At 36.0% G+C, this 19,749-nt stretch overlaps 1 protein-coding gene across 1 annotated transcript in view; it reads left to right on the forward strand.

The window, feature by feature from the left end:
- Positions 1-1,091: 1,091 nt before the first annotated feature.
- Positions 1,092-19,749, forward strand: part of LOC127855203 (ATP-dependent translocase ABCB1-like) — a 42,881-nt gene continuing 24,223 nt past the window's right edge. Inside the window, exons 1-11 of the mRNA XM_052390620.1 lie at positions 1,092-1,238; positions 9,624-9,976; positions 10,289-10,518; positions 12,326-12,447; positions 12,731-12,902; positions 13,333-13,504; positions 14,102-14,226; positions 14,740-14,917; positions 15,636-15,749; positions 16,305-16,415; positions 18,638-18,763. Coding sequence (XP_052246580.1) covers positions 9,632-9,976; positions 10,289-10,518; positions 12,326-12,447; positions 12,731-12,902; positions 13,333-13,504; positions 14,102-14,226; positions 14,740-14,917; positions 15,636-15,749; positions 16,305-16,415; positions 18,638-18,763 — 1,695 coding nt within the window. The 5' untranslated portion in view covers positions 1,092-1,238; positions 9,624-9,631. The remainder of the gene's footprint in view (positions 1,239-9,623; positions 9,977-10,288; positions 10,519-12,325; positions 12,448-12,730; positions 12,903-13,332; positions 13,505-14,101; positions 14,227-14,739; positions 14,918-15,635; positions 15,750-16,304; positions 16,416-18,637; positions 18,764-19,749) is intronic.

Here is a 19,749-nt window from a genome sequence, read left to right on the forward strand (position 1 = left end):
TCTATCAAGGACACTATACTATTTCGGTAGTTTTGTCACACTATGCAAGACAAATGTCATTTACCGATAGGTTTTCATTCATTTCTTTCCCTATAATTCTTGTTAATATGTATCTTAAAAACAATACTGTGTTGTCAACATAAGGTCTCTATTGATAGTTAATTTCTTCTTCCCCTAGCGATTTAATGACCCAGCACTGACCCTGACTGTCTTGGGGATGGACTTTACTGGTTACTGGGCCAAAATGTGTGTCCGCCATTCCATGCACTGATTAGTGTTACATCCTTTACTACAAAGACGCGGTATCGTTGCTTATGTTCCGGGGGATTATGCTTATATGGTCCAATGGAATGAATGGAGTGTATTCGTTCGGGCCTGCTGGCGTTATGTAAAGGTCATTTGAGGTGAAAAGCTCGGTTTAACAGCTTCGCCGAAAAAATAGTAGTGGTTCTTGAAAACCTACTCTACATTTCATTACGGCTACTCATATCAATACATGTGATTTTATTGTAAATATATTTTTTTTAACAAATGGAGTTATTATCCCTGCAAGCAAAGAACAATAACTTAGTAAATATCGAAAAACGTGTTTTGATATGTGTACTAAGCATATGCGCTTGGCGCCCCCTTTATTATTGTATGAATAAACATTGTGTGCAACTTTCAAACTCCCGGAAACGTTTTAATATTATCTGGTGTAAAATTGACTTTAAGTGGAACGTTAATTTACTGTCGATGCAAATCTTGAAGGGTTTTCTGTTTAAATTTAGAATAATATCTACAGCGCCAAGTACTGATTCAACACACCGCAGCTTGGGGCATGTACTGCGGGCTTATTACATACATATTTTATTCAATATATGTATGGCATGTGATCAAGCACAAGGTATACGATAATTCTAATAAGAACACATGAGTTTATTATAATGAAAAACAGCAACAGGTCGAACACGCGATGACATTAGTGGAATCGATACGAGTTTAACAACGCTTTTAATGGATCGAAGTCACTGATTACTAATGAACATATTCTGAATAAAAGGCTATACCAGCGGAGTATTGTCTTGTACTGCTATCCAGAAGTACTAAAGTTTAGAGGTATATAAAACGGTGCGATTAGCCAGTGTTTTGAAGCCGTAGAGGAACGGGGTGGATGTAATGTTTCGGTTATGTAAAAACTATACGGATAAAAATAACAGCAACAGCAGCTATAACAAAAAAGTAGAACTTGAGTAAAGGTAAATATTAAAGATTTCCTTTTTCGTTGTTGTGGAATTTTTAATAGCATTTCTCTAATCTTGTTCGCATTGAAGACATTGTATTACATTTAGCTGTTTATCAAAACTTATCTAATAAACTTTATTTTGAAAAAAAAAACTGTACAATGCACGAGTCGTTGAGGATACTCCGTTAATCTGTCACATGGACTAACCACGTGTCGATTTATACGATAAACTAGTTAGTTTTTCTCGTTGAAATCGATCATCTTATTCTTGCATTGTGGCTGTCACCAATTATTTGTTATATGCGTTCACGCAATTAAAAGTTGATTGAAACAGAATATGGTTAGGGCCTATGCCACAGTTTTAAAACATAGGCGTGAATCTATAAATACATGATAAACTACGGGTACATGTGTACGAACATAGTGGAGTTTTTCTTATTCTTAGTTCCAGTTTTTAACCGATTGTTCAAACCTGAAAATCGCAAAAATGAAAAAAAGCTTGAAAAGGTAACAATTTGCGTTTGGTGCATCATATCTTGTGTTTGATTTCTTAAGTATAATTACCTTTCAACTGTCATATTGCTTGGCCGCACACCCACATACGATGCATCAACGTAGCATTTTGCAAATATAGTATATGCGCTGGTCGATTGCCGTATTGGGTCGAACGAATACTAAAAGGTCATCCTCGCAGGAAGTACAAACAATACAAACTGCCGAGATCAAATTTAACAAACGCATAAATAATAAAATAAATCGACAAACTTACAAATAATTAAATAAATCGATCATCATTAAATTGCATGTAAGGTTAATATATCATATATGGTACTCTTGTAGTTGTGCACTCTCACAATATTTACGACTTCCATATAGTCATAATTCAGCAAAAGAACGTCAATAAACGTCATGTCTATTTTTAGTCTGAAAGGATACAGGTGCGTTCCCTTATTGAGTGAAATTCAAGTTGCAGTAAAACACAATACATCGTCGTTTATTTGGGTCACAACACCTTGGCTTGAATGTATAAACAGATGTAAAACATACCCGTAGCCAGGGGGGGGGGGGGGTGCGTTGGGTGCGTTCGCACCCAATGTTTTTTGACAAGTAAAAAAAAAATGTGTACTTTTAGTTGCACCCAACTTTATTCGACGCAAAAACGGTTATTTATCTTTTCCCTGAATCCAGTGAGTCATCGTATTTAAGCGTTACAATAATGCTGAAGTCAATAGGCTACCGACAGGTCACCATATAATTGAATTTCTCTATGAAGTCATTTCCAAGATAGACCGTGATTTTTATTTACAATTTTTAACCGCAGTAATGCTGAAATCAATAGAAGTTTTGACAGCAACATGTGAGAAGATCTATGCTGTTATACTGAATTTAAACCGTTATAACATTTGATCAGGTGGACGTTAATGTTTAATGTTCATTAATTGTGACGGATCTTAAGCATAATGGGCAAATACGTCCTTATTTTCAATGTCCTGGTATACACTGTTAAGGACTTTGAAACCAAAGGGAGAGTAGTTTGTGGTTATATGGTCTTTATGAAGCCTTAAGTTTTATATATTTCTGAAATTCGTTAAGAAAACAGATAACTAATTTGTTTAACAAAAGTTGACAAAAGTAAAACTAACCAGTTATACCAGTTTGTTTCTGTTCGGTATTCAGGGTGCAGAATAGGCCCCGGTTTTCAGGTATATACACACGGGCTGGCCAGAATGTAAACACACCGTTCAGATCTCTTTTTTTTTTAAATATGTCACGTTATTGAAATACATATGCAAAAATCTTTAGTGCATAAAAGACAGTTTTTCTTGCAGTTTGTGCCGATCCTTGAGAATACGTCTGAAATCGGTGACAAAAATTCAATTTGCGTGAAGGATATTTGTACAGTATAAATGATTTTTTTAAAGAACACATGCTTATTATATAAAGTAATTCTGATGTATTTCACAGTGACATACGCAGCTTAAAAATCTATCTTTTATGTACTAGTTGAAATTCGTAAGATTTTATTTTTTTGTTATTTGAAAAAAGCAGCACTTACCGGTGTGTTGACTTCCATTAACAAAGTCACGTGATCCTGCACCCTGGTATTGATGCAAATTAGAGATGACCCAGTTTTGTTAAACAGTGTTTGTTGTACAATACAATATTGGCACGTTTAGAGCAATGCTAGGCCTCTGGTACTATCCATAGTAGCAGAAAAACAATTGTTTAAAAACTTTTGAACAAAGTCAAATATTTCCTTTTAGTTTGCTTGCCTTATGAATAGTGAAATTTTGGAATGGTAAAATACACTTATTTTATTAAGATTCAAATAAATACTGATATTTTATATCGTTCTTATTGTTGATTTTACTTACTATAACTGTGTTGTTGCATATGTCAACAAAGTATGTGCGTGCATACTAGTGTCGGGCTAAACGCCGTATAAAATAATGCATTTCCGTGACTGGTCGATAAAGGTGGTAAATGAAAAACGGTAATGGGAAATACATGTATGTTATATCATATACATGTCGATCAGTAACTGAGTATGGTCAATGAAAGGGAAATTTCATATAAAAATGCTCTACAACTTCAGTCTCTTCATACAGATACAAAGTAACCAGAATGCAGCGTTTTACGTTTCATTTTCAAAATGTTTCTTGGGGGAGGACCTTCAAACCCCCGATTGCAGGAGGGGAACACCCCCTCCCGCACCTACCCCTTCGCCACTCCGTTGCTCAATAACATTCGTTGATGGGAAAATTCGCACCCCCCTTTTCAAAACGCTCGCTACGGGCCTGTAAAACTACCGGTTCAAGTGTACTAACATGTTGGAGTTTTACTTATATTCAGTTCCAGTTTTTAACATACTTTTTATACCGGAAAATCGCAAGCCTAAATAAAAGGAACCACTTACATTAGCATTTTTGCAGATGTTTTAATTGTTGGGTATAATTTTTCTTCAACTGTCATAAAGCCACCCTTATATGATGAAAGATGTAAAATATTTGCAATTATGATAACAACGAACGAGCCTCGTTCTAGGACAAATAGGTTTAATGCATGTGTTAAAGGTGTCGACCCAGATTTACCCGTGCAATCCGCATAGGCTTAACTGGGACGACATTTACCGCCCTTTCTGGATTTTCTCTATGGAAGGACCTCCTTAAACAAAAAAATATAATACGTTCGGAAAGTGTCGCCTCTGGTGAGCATGTGCTTATTTGAACTGGCTAATCTGGGACGAGACTTTAAGCTCATGTTTTAAGCCCAGTTTTCCCGGAACGAAGGTCATTTTATGACAGCGGTACATGTTCTTGTCTCTTGGGTCGAACGGATAATAAAGAGGTGATCCTCTTAAGAAGTACAGACAATTCATTTTCGACGGAACTGCCGAGATCATATTCAATAAAAGGAAAAATAAGAAACTAAATCGATCAACCGATCAACGTGGAATTGAGTGTTAGGTTAGGTTATGGAAGACTTATGCTCGATTGGTCATTGTCGGCTCGGGTACTACTTTCATGTACCCTGGGTAGTCTTAAGTATAATTACATGTACCCCGGTGATATTAGACTGTCCCCGAGTTGTATTCCCGCCCAAAATCCGATGTCGTAAAACGCGCTACCAATTACTGTAAAACGGTATTGTTTATCTTAACCAAATTTTCCTTAAAAAAACTGCATCAAGATGCTTTTAGTGAGGGTTTCGATGATATAGAGGCCTTTAAACAGAAAATAGACATTAATGTGAACAAAATTAATTTCAAAGGGTACATGTAAGAATACTTAAGAGCACACGGGGTACATGTAATAAAGTAGTACCCGAGCCGACAATGACCAATTCGAGCCACACTTATAGGCCATCAGTTATGCGTGTATCGCAATATTAAGTTAACGACTTCCATATAGTCATAATTCGTCAAAAATACGTAACAAGATATCATATCTATTTTAGTCTGAAAGGATGTAGCTGCGTATCCGTATTGATTGAAACTCAAGCTGCAGTAAAACACAATATACTGGAATACGGCTATGCTATTTGGTTCATATTATCACACGGCCGACAATCAATGTCACCGCCTCTGTTTTGTTCTCATGCAGATAACAAAGTTCGCGTCTGAATATTCGCAAGTCTAATTTTAGTCAACGAGTGAAAATGATATCGCTCAAAACAATGTCGTAAAAATAGTTGATGATTTTTTTAAATCATATTCGGTATTATTTTCATTTAGGTCCCCTTTACTGACAAGAATGGTTTCTTCGTCTAACCTCCATTTGCCAAAGACTAAACTGAAAACTAAAGGCCGATTATTATAATTATAAAGATATTAATGAGTTACATTTCGTACCTACGTCCGTGAGTTTACAGGATGCCCATTAGGTAAGAATGCTGGGACCCACCACCCACCATGCTTACATAATACTTCTCTATATGCGGAAGGTTTACAGTTACCATATTTTTTTCTGAATTACTCAAAATTCCGCCAATTTCGACTGGGTCCCCCCCTATTACCCCACCCCCTCAGTTTATTATTCTTGTTTTCTTTTAATGTAACGCGACCTTAACCAAAATTGTTCGGAACGTGATTTTATAAACTACAACACATTTTTTGTACGATTGTATGTGCACTAGAAATATTTTCATTCTTTTCTATACGACGAGTTTTCATTTTTCGGACTTTTAGATATTTGGCAAGCCTTTTTACTCATGGTAACGACGTCGTATCGGGATAATTGATATCTTGCAAGTTGTAAAAAAAGAATATTTAATAAAATAACCAAAATTAACATACTGGAAATAGCATGTTACAAATGTGTCGCAATTGTTGTATTTGGTAAATAATAAATACAGTATATATTATTCAAACCCTCATTTATCATTTCAATATCTGGTATGATAGTGTAATTTCTTGTGAATGGCGTCTACTTAAAGTAGAAGAGATTGAAACATTTCCCAAATTGAACAAACAAGTGGCAAAAGAATAGAAGTTCAAGTTGCATTTTATAACACATTCGTGTGCCGAATCATGACCTTTTGTTTCGGTACAGAACTAACAGAGATAAAAATCCGTGTTTTTCGCAAAGGTCATGCGAACTATTTTATGACATATCGCATCTTCGATGTGCCGAATCATGAACTTTAACGTGCTTCATTTTGATCGAAAACCAATATGAACATCAAGTCAACATATAATGGTCTGCAGACAAGAATGATATGACCTTATTATCGATGCTGCTGGCAGAAATGTTACCTTAAAATGATTTATGAACGGAAGTAAGTTGTGTATGTACCAAACAGCTATTTCATAACAGAAAGACATTTTAAATATGTATTTGAGGAAAGGAACCCTACTAGCCTAGCTATCGTTCCAATCCTATAAACTTTAGATGCTTGTACATTATGTTGTAAAACACATTACTGAATAAATATGTTTAAACCAAATATGTGTTCGGTGCGATTTTTATGTGTGGAAACATTTACTGATAACTTGTAAGGAAGCTGATATAGGACACATCGTATTGATAATTAACCGAGGTAAATTATACAACGTTAAAGGGATCTTTTCACGGTTTGGTAAATTGACAAAATTGAGAAAAGTTGTTTCAGATTCGCAAATTTTCTGTTTAGTTATGATATTTGTGAGGAAATAGTACTACTGAACATTTGCCATGGTCTAATATAGCCATTATATGCATCTTTTGACGATTTAAAAACCTAAAAATTATAAAGCGTTGCAACGCGAAACGATTGAATAATTTGGAGAGTTCTGTTGTTGTCGTTTAAATTTGTGAAACTACGAAGATTGCTTATGCAACGTATAAAATACGCAAGATATGTATGCTAGGCAGGATAGTTCAGTTGGCTAATGCGTTTTTACTTCAGGATTCCGGGGGTCACTGGTTCGAGCCCTGCTGCGGGCTACTTTTTTTTCCTTTTTTAATTTTTTTTTTATTTTTACTGGATCTTTTAAAATTTAATGTTTACATTTATCAATATAAAGCATTTAATGACAAACTTCCAAACATGCAAAAATCTGTGAAAAGGCCCCTTTAATAATCGTGTTTAAAATGTTCAAATGTTTCGTTGCGCGTGACTGGTTTTAATGGTTTTAGTAATTACTTAAACTTATACATGCATTTAAATGGTTATTATCGAGCAAGTTTATCTTGAATTTCAATAAGAGCCACAATCTATACTAATACTGTATTCCTTTACGTTTATTTATTTATTATTATTAGAGCTTCAATGTTATATTATCTTAGTCAACCTGAAATCTATAAAAACAAAAGTAATCCAGGTACGCAAAAAGTATGTCATAGAGGAACTAATTGGGTTAGTACTCAAGTGTAAAGGATCCGGAGCTGAACGACACAGAAATCCTTCTCAAGTCAGGTCTGTCGTGTGCTGCTTAGAGTAATTCATCGAAGGGGTGTCCATTCTTTTACATTATCCATCAAGCTTTTCTTCTTACGGCCTCGACGTCGTCCTCCCTCTAACGTTCCCTGGAGAACAGTCTTGCACAAAGAGTCGTGTCTGGTGACGTGTCAAAACCAAGCCAACTTTCGTCGTTTGACGGTCATCAGTAGGGTCTCTTGTGAACAATGATTGTTGCATTAATGTTCCTGACGTACTCGTTGGTCTTGAGCTCCGTATAGGAGATGGGGGGCATTCTTCGGAGACATTTATGTTCAAATTCCTGAATCCTGCGTTCTGTGTCCGCGTGAAGCGTCCAGGTCTCGCAGCCGTAGAATAGGATGGAGACTACAAGGGACTTGTAGAGCCTGTACTTGGTGGGGAAGCTGATGGAACTGCTTGTCTAAAACCTGCTCAGACTGGCCATCGCTGCCGGCGCCATGGCAATTATTCGGACCGCAGCGGTACTGGTACCATTCTTGGACAGAGTTGCGGCCAAGTAGTTGAAGCAGGTCACTTCTTCTAGCTTCTCGCCATTCACGGGGATGTCGGTGCTGGTGTTGGTCGTGCTGTTCACCATGATCTTCGACTTCTCTCTGCTGACCTCCATCCCGTAATATATATTTTAGAGCATGGTAAATTTTCGGTATTACTGTTTACTCGCTAATATAATAACAACAACGAAGATGTGAAAATCTGAATATATTTTTTTTCAATTTTTGTCAAATTATCAAAACGTGAAAAGGTCCCTTTAAACTTAAAATCAAGTTGTTATATCTGGGCATCGTAAAATATGAGATGAAGTGTAAACGTAATAAGTAAATGAAGTAAATGAAATTTGAAATACTAGTCAATTAGGTTTAAGCTGAACTAGTTAAGAGGAGTGCTGCGCCATACGAAAACGATTGAATCTGGCTTGTACACGTATATATCCGGTGTGGAAAATGTGTTGATAAGTTAGCATGTGATCTAATTACTTCTGTAACTATTTGATATTATTGCATAAGTGGTAAATACCGGCATTTGACGGATCATTGGGTGTTGCGTTAAAAATACACTTGACTAAGTTAAGTTTACGGGTTGTATTGTAATTGGTTTGATAAACGGTCTGTGGCGATTGTTGAATGGTATATATATACATATACACTTCTACGATAATTGTTTTTATTCTAATTGAAAGTAAACACTTTGGATGTAAATGCACATAATACATAAGCGCTATTTGGGGAATAGGCACAAATTAAACTGTTACAAACTTATTGCTTAATTTTGGAATGGTTAAAAAACTTGATTGTGCTTATACATAGGATATATTACGAGGTATTCTGTTTTGTTTTGAAAGGGAAGAGGACTAAATAAGGCCTAAAAAGAGGCCTGTTTTCACATTCCACTTATCAAACCCCTAACATTTTAAAAATCTTGCTCAGACTGAGTTTTCGATAATGTTTGCTACAGTCGGTAAAACTCGCAAAATAAACGTTAACATATTAAGAAGGGTATGTCACATAACGATGCGGAAGATTTCTGTCATTGAACACACTTTTTAGTGGGACAAAAACAATGTATAGTTAAAAAATAACGGGAAAAAAAGCTGGCCGACCTACCGAAATGAAGTCCGAATTGCACTTAAAAGCTTGAACATGTAATACATTAATAAACTATATTGTTGACATACCAAATATAAAACATATACTACTCAAAATTTGCTAAGGATGACTTTTTATTTTCATATCATCTTCAATTTTGGATTACGTTCATTTTAAATTGTTATTTTGCAGGTTTTGATAACAGAATGTGTGTTGTTCATTTTATTTTTATGTTTTGATTTATCATTTATGCGTGACGCTGGCTGAATCTAGCTATGGGTGAACTTCAAATTACACATACTATAAAAAGTGATCATTAGCAAATTTTATACAATATGGGGGGGGGGGGGCTCGTTACAACATACTATGCAATTAGATAAGAAAATGTCTTTCAGTGACACAGATGACAGAACCAGCGTCCAGGGAAGCATCTGCTGTGGAGATGACACCCGTAGCAAGTCCCGGGGAGCACTTGCACGAGAACGGTCACGTGAAAGCAACGCCGGTTGCTAACGGCAAAGATAAGTCGGGACAAAACTTGCACGAGAACGGTCACGTAATAGCAACGCCAGTTGCTAACAATAAAGAAAAGTCGGGAAACCCCATCGGCATCGTTATTTCTCCGTCGGAGAATGGAATTACAGAAAAGAAGTCTGCACCAAGCCCGTCCATGGTTTCTACCGAGGACGGAAGGGAGAATGCAAAGGAGAAAAAGGAGGGTGAACCCATGGTCGGATTGTTCGAGTTGGTAAGGTTTAAGAGAATGATTTTTAGCAATATGATTAATGTTTCTCTGAACGTTTGTCGATGAGACTTTATTTCAAGCGGCGATAATATTAAAACAATTTTGCATGTAGAAGGAATTTTATGAAATGTATAAACATACAATACAGATACAGGGTATATAGACACATTAACATTAGGTCCCCGGAACATAATTTATGTATATTTTCAAAAGCAAACTCAGATATAAAATGAAGTTTAGTATCTAATATAACAACAAGCGGTATCTAATATCATAAAATCAATCGCTACACCGTCCAAACATTTACCCGCGCAGTTTCGGTACGCAAAGAAGCTGGACGTCTTCTTCATGGTCGTCGGCATCATCGCAGCCCTCGGTAATGGTTCCGCCTTCCCTCTTATGATCATCGTGTTCGGGAAGATGATTGACGTGTTTGTCAACTCAGGCCTGTTTTCCGGAGTGGTCAAAGAACTGGACGCACTTGGGGTGCTCGCCAACCTCTCGTTGACACAGGCGCAAGTCATAGAGAACCCGGATCTGATGGAGTAAGTGTTTAGGCCTTTACTTTAGACTTTTTATGCCCCCGGGTCGAATGATCGGGGGTATATTGTTTTTGGCCTGTCTGTCTGTCAGTCTGTCCCAAAACTTTAACATTGGTTAAAGTTTGATAACTGTTGCAATATTGAAGATACAAATTCATATTTGGCATGCATGTGTATCTCATGGAGCTGCTCATTTTGAGTGGTGAAAAGTCAAGGTCATCCTTCAAGGTCGAAGGTCAAATATCATTGTATTTTTCTTTCCTAAAACTTTACTCTTCGTTAAAGTTTGGTCATATCTTTTTGAATATTGAAGATAGCAACTTGATATTTGGCATGCACGTGTATCTCACAAAGCTGCACATTTTGAGTGGTGAAAGGTCAATGTCTTCCTTCAAGGTCAAAAGTCAAAAAATGCAATCCAAGGGAAGTAATTAGCTTTAAAGGAAGATAATTTCTAAACCTGCCCAATGATATATTAAAATTTAATTTCAACGCAGCGCAATAGGGGGCAATGTGTTTCTGACAAACACATCTCTAATTTAAATCTCGAATGATAAGGTTTTATTGTTTAAGGCGAGTTTTAAGTTCTGGTTCAAGTTCATTTAATGTTTTATAAAAAGAGCATTCTTATCGAAGTTAATGTTTTACTTTACTCCATTCTAATTGTTATCTTGAATTAAAATGTATAACTTTTGACGCAAGTTGATTCTGGTTGAAGTTCTTCCAGTCCTTACTGGAAAGAGCACTATGATCGAAGTTAAATTTCAGCTTTTCTGTGATTGCTCAATTTATAAACTAGCGTGCACGGGTTTTGAAATTGATATTATACTCGTTTTTTTTGTAAGAATTGAACGCCCAGCGTTAACAAAGATTTTTAGGGTACAATCTGTATAATAATAGCTAAACAGTTGCCTTAAAAGGTAAATGATCACAACACTTAGCACTTCTCAACTAAAAATAAAGGTTCAAGCCTATCTTTATTATAAAAAAATTACTTGTTCGTAACTGTTAAACTAACAATATATGTGTGATATGGTTTTACAGCACAACAGTATTTTATCATGTTCAAAATTTCTTAGTTAATTTTTAAGAAAGATATACGTGGTATATATTTCCAGATATTAAACTAATTTTTACTCAACGATTACTGTAAGAATACTCTTGATTTATAATAAGATTGTCCTACTATTGGTGACTTTCAAGAATAGATATATCTATTTTCCTTTAGACTAACCATTACAAGCTGACGCATTTTAAAGGGGCCTGTTCACGTTTGGGTAAATTGACAAACTGAGAGAAAATGTTTCAGATTCGCAAATGTTCGTAGTAGTTATATTTGTGAGGAAACAGCATTTACCATGCTCTTAAATACCCATTATATGCATCTTTCGACGATTGAAAACATCAAAATTTATAACGCGTTGCAACGCGAAACGATTGAATAATTTTGAGAGCTCTGTTGTTGTCGTTATAGTTTTGGATACTACAAGGATTGCTTATATAAAGTATAAAATACATCGATCGCTCATCGTATAAGGACGGATGGCCGAGTGGTCTATGCGATCGACTTTTCTCCAGGGGTCAGTAGTTCTAGCCCAAATGAGTGTACCTTTTATATTTCTTTAATTGTATTCTTGTTTTTTTACTGGAGCTTTTTAGATCCAATATTTACATTTATCAATATAAAGCATTTAATGACAAACTTCAATACATGCCAAAATCTGTGATCTGTGAATCTTTAATGGGAGATGTCTTCCAGCAGTATTATAAGTATGCGTTACATACTTTACTTTATCATCGATATTTTCAGTGGCAAATTCGACATAATAAAGGCATATGATGTCAACAACACAATCAGTCTTGACGTGATTCAATCCTCGATAGATAACGACTTGTTAGAGGTTATGCAAACATACGCTTTGTATTTCATTGGTAAGTAATTCCATTATCTATCATACCCTAACCAATATGTAAATATTCACAATGGCAGTATTTAAATGTAATTATGCATGTGGATCAACTTCAGGTTAATGTTGATGAGCTATATTTTAAGTTGTAAAAAAGTGTCCAAGATTCTCTTATGAATTATCAATTTACATTTAAACTTGTAAGAGCCATATTCAAATTTGAAAAAAGAAGTCAAAAAGATAGAAATAATAAATTTTCAGGTAAATGCATAAAAGCTATATTCATGGTAATTTTTATACCCCGGCAGGTATAGGATGTGGTGTGGTTGTTTTCGGGTACCTACAAGTGATGTTTTGGATGGTTGCCTCGGAGAGACAGACCCACAGAATCCGAACCATGTTCTACTCCAACATCCTGCGTCAGAACATTGGCTGGTTTGACGTGAATGAGTCCACGGAATTGAATTCTAGACTCACCAGGTATACTGGACTTTGTTTCATTATTGCTCCTAATACAAGCTTAGAAAAGATAAAGTTTCAGAAAGATACTATAATAAATAATCAGTTTTTTAACCAATTGGTAGTTATCCCATTTGTTATTTCCTTGACCTTATCGAACATTCAAAGTGCAATATGTTTTGCATATTCACCACAAGACGATATAATTTTATAATTGTATTCATTAGCAGTGGTAAGGCATATTGTACATAGTCAAAGAGGGAAAAAGGCCTTAAATAACCTTACTAATATAGAATGCCAGTCTATATTCAACTTTGAATTAATGGGCATTTCATTTAATTTATTAAATGAATGCCTTTCTAACAGTTTTTGTTAGTCTTTGGAAAATGTTTTTTCAGTTAACCTAAAACTGCAATGTTTTTTAGTTACACCTACAGTTCCCAATTTTCAGCGACATCTCAAAGATTCATGATGGAATAGGAGACAAGGTTGGAGCATTCTTTCAATGGATGTCGGCCTTTGTGATAGGATTCATAGTTGGCTTTATATATGGCTGGAAGCTCACACTGGTCATCTTGGCCATCAGCCCTCTCTTGGCTGGGTCAGCGTTTGTGATGACAAAGGTCATGACTTAGTTTGTATTTGTGTTTTCTAATATTTTTAGTAGACCTTGACAAATCCATGATAAAAAAGCCCTAAATTTACTATCATATCTTTTTATGAAAACTTACCAAAAATTCGTTCATTACATGTACTGACACCAGTACCATAAATATCCTCAGTTACTGTAAGGTACAAAGGTCTAATAGTTGGTATGTAACATTGTACTGTGGTTCTCTATAAAAGAAATTCAAATAATGCAACTGAGGTAAAAACTAGTGACGCCCTAGTGTCCAATTATTAATTGCTTCAACTTGATCAGATTACCACAATCCCTGTCAAGTGTGACAAGTTCTTATTTTATGAGCCTTGTACTGAGAAAACTGGGTTTAATGCATGTGTAAAAAGTCAAGTCCCAAATGAGCTTTTGCAGGCAGCACAGGTTTATCAGGGACGCTTTGCGCCTACACTTGTTTTTTGTTTAGAATAAACCAGTTTAAATTTAACAATTCCATGACAGCGGAAAGTCTCCAACTGCACAGACTAATCTGGGACAACACTTTAAGAATATGCATAAAACCCAGTTTTCCCAGAACGAGGCTCGTAAATTCTTATTTTAGCTGGTGGGTATGACTTCTAACCTGGAGCTGAAGGCATACGCCAAGGCTGGGGCTGTGGCAGAAGAGGTGCTGGGGGCCATAAGGACCGTGGTGGCATTTGGGGGACAGAAGAAGGAATGCGAAAGGTACAACAATCTCATTAGTAAATATATAAGCTTTACTCTAGGAAAACGAATGCTAAATGCATGTGCATATAGTGTCTTCTCAGATTAGGATTATAAGAACTTTTGGTCATGAAACATATTGTGTGTTTTCCTATTTTGTCTGAATCATCCACTTTTCTTTTAAGTTTGTTTTTAAACATAAGCGTAATTGAAGTATGTATAGGATCTGGCACGGGTTGTCATATCATACCATATTTAATTAAACGAGTTCAGGAATTTTGTTTGTAAGCGAGCCTTTGGCGAGCTTAATAACGAATTTCCTGCACGAGTTTAATAAAATGTGGTATGAAATGACAATGCGTGTCAGATCTTTATTATCACATGCTTTTAAATAGTAAATTAAGACAATAAACACAGGCTCTCTGTGTATAAACCAAACTCCTGATGATTTTGGCCCACACCTTATGCTGGGATTGCAACATCATCTGTTGTATCTTGAAAACTACACAATAATAACCCTTTTGGTCACTTCAGGTACAATGTACATCTGGTTGAGGCCAGGGACCTAGGAGTGCGTAAGGGGTTCATAGGGGGCCTGTTGCTGGGCATCGTGTGGCTCATCGTGTTCTGTGCTTACGCTCTGGGCTTCTGGTACGGAGCGAAGGTCTCTAGAGAAGAACCGGGAACTTACACGATAGGAGCCGTGACGACTGTGAGAACTGCTAGGGGCCATATAAAAATATGCGCTCTGAGAAAACGGGGTCCATGTATGTGCGTAAAGTGTTGTCACGGAATATTCGTTGCAGTCTGCACAGGCTAATAGGGGACGACACTTTCCACCTTATCTGGCTTTTTCTAAAGAAGAGTCTTCCTTTTAATGAAAAATACAATAAAATCTAAAAGTGTCGTTCTTGGTTAGCCTTTTCGGATTGCAAAGGCCAATCTGAGATGACATTTTATGCACATGCATCAAAACCCCCTTTCTATGCTAGAATAAACATTCTGAGTACGATTTGGTACTCTGACTCCGGTCTGTATTGAACAGAATGTGTGGATCATTATGCTTCTCATGCAACCGTTTATTTTGTCTGACATTTTACTGCATACCATACAATTATTTTTTAAATAAATATTTTATACTCTCTTAAAGAGAGTGCATGGAAATAAAATCTTAAGAAATTATAAATGCAACTTTAGCTATGTTGTAGCAATTGGCCAATTGTTTTTTACTTTTTTATAAGCAATATTCTTCCCTGTCAGAGTTTCTGTCAAAGATGCACACTATTTTTTTTACGAATTAAAATGTTTTGAAATCATAATTAACACATTTAAAAGAAATTCTGAACGTTTTTTATTTACATCATTTGAAGCCATTTATATTCTTTATGAAAAGTAAACACGTTTAAATATTTGCTGAATTTTTTTTTCAGGTGTTCTTTTCTGTCATGATCGGTGCTTTCTCCCTGGGGAATGCCATGCCACACTTGCAAACCTTGGCCACGGCAAGAGGGGCAGCCTACTACCTGTACCAGTTGATCACAATGGTAACAAATGAGCTGTGCTCTTGAAAAACTGAAGTAATTGCATGTTGGTAAAAAATCCTCCCAGATGAGCCTGTGAAGTCTGTAAAGGTTTATCAGGCACAGCACTTTACACCTTTAATGTTTTGTTAACAGTAGGTCTCTTCTGAACAAAAATCCAGTTAAGGCAGAAAGTGTTGTTCCTGATTAGCCTGTGTGGACTGGGATGACACTTTACACACATGCAATTAGCTCAGTTTTCCCATATAAATTCTAAAGATTTATATCAACAAACTAATCAAGAAAACATGAAGCATCAATTTTAAATGTTGAATATTTAAAGAACCTTTTTTGCGTCTACATTTCAAACATTAATCAGTTAACAGTAGAAATAAGCAAATGAAAAATATACAAACAATTAACAAACCATCAAAATTGGATCCAATTTAACAACCATCAACAGTGGATAGAATCATAATAGTAATATATATCATTTTAGAATGTTAAAATTAGATATTAAGCATGTAGAAAATCACCTAGAATATCCCCTTTAAGCATCATTTGCACAATGGCTTTAAGGATCCCCCAATCGACAGCTATTCCACAGAAGGGAAGAAGCTGGACAACTTCCAAGGAAATGTTCAGATCCGCGGCGTTCATTTCCGGTACCCTTCCAGGCCAGAAGCTAAGGTATTGTTATTTGAGATAGTCATAAATTGTTGAATATACTCAATAATGCTTATAACAACACAAACAGTCATAAATTGTTGAATATACTCAATAATGCTTATAACAACACACACACGAAACAAATGGGCCATGGGTCCTAAGGCGCTCACCTGAGACCCGAAGGAACTAAACTGTTCTGGGAAGGTTAAGTTCATAATGGAATTTCTTTCTGAAACATAAATATTTGATTTCAAGGCACATTTCTTATTTTGAACTCATCTGTAATATCATTAGAACAAATGTTCTGACCGATGTTGATGAAGATTGGAGAAAAAAGTTCTTGTGTGTTAACATGCTTTTCCTAACTTGACTTAAATGTACAAGTTTGTGAGCCCACATGACCCAGTTTCAAACTCAGCAGAGTCCCAGAGATTTTATTTGGACAAATGTTCTGACCAAGTTCTATCAATAATAAATGTGGCCATTAAAGCGTTAACAAGGCTTCATTATAGCCATACGTGGAAAACTGCCCCACCACTTATTTTTTCGAAGATCCACAACCATTTTTTAACTTTGACGAGCTATCGTTTGAAAAAATGTGCTGTCCAAATTTTATGAATATTGGACTTAAATTGTGACTTCTAGAGTGTTAACAAGGTTTTACTATATTCATTTAAGTAAAACTGAACCACCCTCAAGGCAGCCTTGTTTTTGGATTGGAACCATTTTCAAACTTAGTAGAGCTATCACAAGAGCAAATTATCGACTAATTTGTATGAATAGTGGATTTAAACTTTGACTTCTAGAGTGTTTGTGGTTTTACTATAGTCATATAAGGAACACTGCCCCATCCCCTGGCGGTCACGTTTTTCAACCAACCGGAACCATTGTGATGTCCTTTAAACAGATCTTCAGACCAAGTTTCATGTAGAGTGGACTATACATGCCACTAAATTCTAGAGTATTACAATGCTTTTATTTAATTTGACATTGTGACCTCGTGTTTGGCATCTTATGACCCAGTTTAAATCTTGTCCAATATGTCAAAATGACAAACGTCCTAACCAAATTTCATGAAGATCTTCCAATGAATGCGTCTCTTGTGTGTTAACAAGGAAAATATTGATGAGTCACGACAGAGGACGGACAACAGGCGACCACAATAGCTCAACATGAGCACTTTGTATTTTTTTATATTAAAAAATATTTCAAATAATGTTTGCAGCAACTCATATTGGACGAAAATATTAAAGAGCTTTACATAATTGTCTAATTATTTCTAGACCTCAAATCAGATGTCTATTACTATTATTAACAGACCAGCAATAGTTGCTCGGACTTGTAGTTTTACTACCCATTAAACTGTCTAATAACACATTTTAATAAAAGTAATGATGCCATGGCTGTAACTTTTATTTTTTAGCACCTTTAAATGTAAGTAAAGTCGCTTTTTTGGAAGAGATATATGGTGGCTGTATTATTTCACACCCCAAGTGGCGGTTAAAACTGCTACAATCACAGCCTAAATTATATTTACGATATGCATTGCTTTTCAATTCCGTAATGGTTTCAATGTGCAAACCGGTATTCAGATTTGGTAGACCCCTTCTTAAAAAAATGACTAAAAAATAATATCCTAAATAAAGACAACAGCTTATTTTCAGATGGGATAAACATGCAAAAAGGTGCCATAGTGTGGAGGACCAATGACTGTTATTTTTAGATGAATAAATTATGGTACAATAATTTTTAGATGCTCAACCTGCAAAAAGCAGATCCAAGCATGGCAAGACTGTTTCAGACCTCTATGTATTTTTTATGATATTAATGTAATTGTTAGATCCTAAATGGTGTAAAGTTATCAGTTTCAAATCCGTATGACTTAAATTTTAAGATCCTCAATAACGGCTAACTATCAGCTATAGAGCTTTTTACTTTAATTTTCAGATAATCCATATATCAGTTTCTGATCCTAAAGACATTATTTGTTAGATCCCAAATGGTGTATCACTGTCAGTTTCAGATTCTACTGACTTTAAATATTCAGATACCAAATAGTGTCTAACCTGCAGATTCATATCTTCATGACTTTAATTTTCTTATCCGCAATTGTTTCTAACTACCAGCTTTAGATCCAAATGTCTTTAATGTCATATCCTCAACCTGCTAAACTGTGTCAGACATATAATTATTTTTCAGATCCTCGATAGTGTCTATCACATCCTTGAGACTTTTCATTTCAGATCCTCTATGGAGTGAACCTTCAGATCAAGCGAGGTCAGACGGTGGCCTTGGTGGGCTCCAGTGGCTGCGGGAAGTCGACCATTGTTCAGCTGCTGCAGCGCTTCTATGATCCAGAGGAGGGGCAGGTGGGGTACTTGAGTTGTTTTTATAGCAAGTTTGGGGCTGTTATGGCCCCATTTCCAATTCCCTTTTTTTAACAAATGTCTTCTACAACTACCAAATGAAGGTTTTGCAAAAAAGTTTATTTCCCTATGCGACACTATGCGTTCAACTTTAGTCAATTTAATATTAAAAACACGATTTCTCAATTTAAAGTATTTGTTAGCCTAAAGTAAAATACACCAATTTTCAAACTGTGTCCTAAATACACGATTTTTGTCAATCCAAAGGTCCCATGCCCAGACCAGATTTGTGAAAACATACACTGCTGGTTAATTGTGAAGTGTTGAACCGACTCATTCAAATCATTTTGATATAAAACATGAAGTTATGATTTTATTCAAAACTGGCCCAGATTTCTATAATATTATTCAGCCTTTTTTAGCTTGTTTTAGCTGAACCAGTGTGAGGTCAATGTTTCTATATTGCAAAAAATGTGCGAAAACTTCATTTGGAAAACACTGTAACCTTTAATCAATAATAATAATCAATATGAGAAAAAAAGGAACATATCGAAGGGTGTGGCCTATACACCGCCAACGTCTCTGAAGGATGTCAACTGGCTGCTGCTTTGTTTTTGTCGATAATTCTTCGTTGGAGATCTTGTCTGGCCTGCGGATCTTGAAGATCGTCCTGAAGCAGATGTTGATGAAGACCTGTATTTTTGTTATGGTGGTGACAGTGGTTCTCCAGATCTCTGCTCCATAGAGGAGTAGTGGTTTCACGATGGTATTGAAGAGCCTAATCTTGGTGGTTATTCCAATTTCGCTGGATCCCCAGATTTTATTTTGCTGATCGAATGCTGCTCGTGCTTTACCGATGCGGGTTCTGACATCTGCATCCGTTCCTCCCTGGTTGTCCAGAATGCTGCCTAGACAGATAAAGCTGTCCTCCTCCTCCAGCGCCTTGCCTCGGATTGTGATGTGTGTGTTGTTGAATGTGTTGGTGCTGA

The sequence above is a fragment of the Dreissena polymorpha genome, chromosome 13 (genome assembly GCF_020536995.1).
Source record: "Dreissena polymorpha isolate Duluth1 chromosome 13, UMN_Dpol_1.0, whole genome shotgun sequence".
NCBI classification, from domain to species: Eukaryota; Metazoa; Mollusca; class Bivalvia; order Myida; family Dreissenidae; genus Dreissena; species Dreissena polymorpha.